The following is a 4,202-nucleotide window of genomic DNA, read 5'->3' as shown; positions in this document are numbered from 1 at the left end:
ATATATATATAAACATACAGATTTTTGTATATATATTGTTTTAGTTGCGTATATAAATAAAATATTATGTTGACATATATGGTTGCTACATTTAATACTATATAAAAAATAATTATCAAAACATGTACAAATTTTACTATGGGGATTTTATATGTATCTATATGCTATAAATCTTCCAAAATAATATACATATGCGAAAATTATAATGCCTTATGGGTAATATATATGGCAATATCACTTTTGATATAGGGCAATATATGTCATATTACATTTACGTATGTGTAATAACCTTTTTCCAGCGGTCGCTAAAGCCCCGTTCACACCAAGAACGATAACTATAAAGATAACTATAAAGATAACGATATTAGCGTCCACACCAGCGGACAATATCATCTGTTTATTCTAAGCGCACGCGCGTCTGTCGCTTTAAATTCTCGAGCTCGTGATAGCAGAATTGATTCTGATTGGCTGTCAATGTTTTTATCGTTCATCAGCTGGAAAAAATCGTTCTGGAAGTGATTCCAACGATATCGTTTCTCTGTGCCTTTATCGTTATAGCTGTGGTGTGGACTCTGCTATTCTTAAATATTGAGAAAGATTTTTAGAACGATATCTTTATTGTTATCTTTATAGCCTAGTTATCGTCCTTGGTGTGAACGAGCCTTAATACCAATAAACAATAATCTAAATAATAATAAAAATAGAAAAACTTAATTACGTATTATATCAATCATTTGTTACATTAATTTCGATAAAAATAAAATAATTTATTTTTAATTTACAATTCAAAATTGCAAATTAATTTTAATAAATATATTTAAATAATTAAATAAGGTTACACTTTATTTTAAGGTGTCCTTGTTACAGTGTAATTATACATTTAAGTACTGAGTAATATTAATTAACTACATGTACTTACTATATGGTTAAGGTTATGACTACATGTAATTATGCATAATTTATTGTTATTATAATAGTACGTACATGTAACGTGTAACAAGGTTACCTTAAAATAAAGTGTTAAATAAATATTTACAATTAAAAATGTATTAATTTTACAATATTTACAATTTATCACAGTTTTACCATGGTAACAATTATTGCAGCAACTATGGTAAGTTGGAGGAGGCTATGGTTGGTAAGCATGTTCAGTTTTAATTAGATAATTCCCTGCAAAATTCATCACTTCAGCAGAAGGTCTAAACGAAAGCGAAAACACTTTTACTTTTCGGAAAAGACAAAGTAAGAGAGAAATGAAAAACAGAAAAGAAGTAGACACGGTGAGCTCCAGAGAGAAGCTGTAATTGTCTAATCAGACAATGGCCAATAAATCATCCTCTTCTGTGACTCTGACCAACCTTCTCAACTACCACACAGTGCAAAACAAGAAACAAAAGGGGGCTATCACAGCCGTGGGCCCCGTGACGCTCTTGTGCCAGGGGACCCGATGTTTTGTCTTGCTCTGGTAATGGCGATGACATGCAGGTGTAGGGTGTGAAGGCAGTGCAGCGGGGCTTCAGGAGACAGAGCTGGTGTGTGTGGAGGAGATACGGCTCTCCGCGGACACTCTGGGTAACAAATGAGCCTGTCATTGCGCTCAGACTTTAATCAGCAAACCTTCTGTGCTCGCGTGAGTGTGTGTGAATTTATGTCTCGAGAGTTCCATATGCCGTTTAAACTATTCTCAAAAATGCATTTTATTTCCCCAAGATGTGTGTCAGGTAGCAGCCATCGCTCACACCTGGGAGAAAATCTCAAAGCATTTTGGTGAATCCTGGACGCTGGTCAACATTAAGTAACAACCTGCCTGTCTGAGCCACAATAACCCAAGATGATACGTCCTGGGATCCACAGGGTCCGAAAATTAAAACTGACCAAGCACCAAACTGAGAGCAAAATGTAGCTTTAATGAGTGAAATAAATAAGTAAATAAATAAATAAATAAATAATGCTAGATTTTTTCCTACAATTAAAAATATTACAATTAATTTTACACAATACTATTTAAAAATAAAAATAAAATGAAATAAAAATAATGAATTTATTTTAATTAATAATAAAAATAAAAATAAATATAAAGTTATAAATATAAATTTCTAGATAAATAATTAAATAATTGCACAAGTAATATTTATTTGTTTATCTCGATGAAATTTTCTATATGCAAAAAGTTAATTTTGAACAGTAGGTTAAGCCTGGTGGTTGTCTAATGGAAATACAGAAAACAGAAACTATTTTAATAATAATAATACTTATTATTTATTAAATGTAATTGTATATGACATAATACATACATATTTTAAAATAAAAAAATATGATATAATAACAATACATTTAATATCAAATTAACAGAATAAATAAAAAATATTTTTATTTACAACTAAAAATTGTAAAATCATTAAAAACATATATAATTAATATATATTATATAATCAAAGGATTACATTTAATTTACAACTAAAATAAATATAAACATATAATACTATATATAGTATAAATATAAAGTATTATAATTTTCTAAATCACATAAATCTCTTGGTCAATTTTCTCTATGCAGAAGTTTATTTTGAATGCTAGGTAAGGACTGGTGGTTGTCTGAAGTAAAATACAGAAACAAATGAGTTAGTATAAATCTGGCTCTATGGCTGACATAGTCTTTTTTAGTCCATTGGGAGTGACGGGGACGAGAACAGGGAAAGAATTCAGTGAAACCCATGCTTATTTTAGTGTCCTGTCAGCCATAAACACACACAACCCACAACAAAGAAAAGGTCAATTCCTTTGCCAAAACGATAGTGTCTTTCCTCCGAGTCCCGTCAGGGATAGAGACAAGCTTACTGCAGTGCTGTGGAAAGCAGGCCAGTATTGCTTACTACGGTATTTGTTACGACGGTGGCCTAAGGGTGGATTATGCATAACTGGCCCAAATTGCTGTGGACTTAGAGCAAGCTGGAAAGAATCAGCAAGAGATCCAACCTTTGGGCTTATGTCTGCATTTGTGTCTCTTAGTATCTGTGACCTGTAGGTTTCAGAAGCATAAGACATCGACAAATCAATTATAGAACTCTGTGACTTGAAAGTCAACATGAAAAGGCATTCACAAACCCCTTTTACTTCCATAATGTGATCCAAAACGGAACATTCTACGTTAATTAAGAATATAGTAAGTTATTTTATGAATTAGTCATGACTGTATTTTGGAAAAACTGAATGACCTACAAATTAGCCCAAAACAAATGACCTAAATAGCTACTTTCCCTATCCATATGAATTATTTTAATTAAAGGTTACACAGATAAATGATGTATTATGAAAGTAAATACGGTCAGTTTTGATTTCATGTTGACTTCAAACATCACATATCTCCTGTATCACTTCAAAGAATCAAACGCTGTACCTTCCTCTGTTGTCCTTGCCGTTCGGGACTCGCTGTCCATGCCCTGGAACTCGTTGAAGTACGGACGGACTTTGATCTCGTAGACGATGCCTTTCTTCAGAGCCGAGAGCACCATGCTCCTCTCAGAGGGAACTTTCACATCCTGACTCTGCCACGCTCCTGGGGATGACAGCCCTGACATCTGCCTGTACAAAACCCTGTAGCCCTGGATGAACTGAGACTGCCGGTCAACCTGAGGGGGAAAGATGGTTCAAACTTAAAAAAGTACAATAGAGTGAGAAAAATAATTATTAAAAAAAAGGAGGAACTCCAGCTTTGGGTGCTGGTTCCTAGCATGAGATGGTTGGTGTCCCTTTAGGTGTCTTAACTAACCAGCAATACTTTCTTGGTCAAACAACTTAAAGGGGTCCTATTGTGCTTTTTTACTTTTTAATTTTAGTCAGTGTGTAGTGTGTGGCATAAAAAAGATCCACAAAGTTACAAATCTCAAAGTCCACTCCAAAGGGAGATATTTTGTTTAAAAAAAAAAATCCCTTTTCAAGAACTACAACGAACGGCTCGTTTGGACTACAGCGTTGTTTTCCGGGGTTTTGTGATGTCACAAAGCGGTCCATTAGAATATCATTAAAATAAATCCCGCCTACAGAAATTCGAATGGTTGGGGGGTGGGGAGGGGCGAGGTCGTGGTTAGAATGCTTGGTTGAGTGCATCAGACAAGACGACGATGAAGAAGAAGTGCTGCTGCAGAGTTAGTGCATCAGAGAAAACGAAGAAGAAGAAGAGCTGCTGTAGCGTCAAGTTTTCG

The 4,202-nt window shown here is 34.1% G+C and overlaps 1 protein-coding gene across 1 annotated transcript in view; it reads right to left on the bottom strand.

Annotated features, from left to right (window-relative positions):
- LOC107698852 (roundabout, axon guidance receptor, homolog 2 (Drosophila)) overlaps positions 1-4,202 on the bottom strand; it is a gene marked incomplete at its 5' end in the record, with an annotated part of 76,473 nt that overhangs the window by 41,541 nt on the left and 30,730 nt on the right. Inside the window, one exon of the mRNA XM_016499981.1 lies at positions 3,398-3,629. Coding sequence (XP_016355467.1) covers positions 3,398-3,629 — 232 coding nt within the window. The remainder of the gene's footprint in view (positions 1-3,397; positions 3,630-4,202) is intronic.

Source organism: Sinocyclocheilus anshuiensis, unplaced genomic scaffold (genome assembly GCF_001515605.1).
Source record: "Sinocyclocheilus anshuiensis isolate Anshui unplaced genomic scaffold, SAMN03320099.WGS_v1.1 scaffold2168, whole genome shotgun sequence".
Lineage (NCBI taxonomy): Eukaryota > Metazoa > Chordata > Actinopteri > Cypriniformes > Cyprinidae > Sinocyclocheilus > Sinocyclocheilus anshuiensis.
This window is presented reverse-complemented; position numbering and strand designations above follow the sequence as displayed.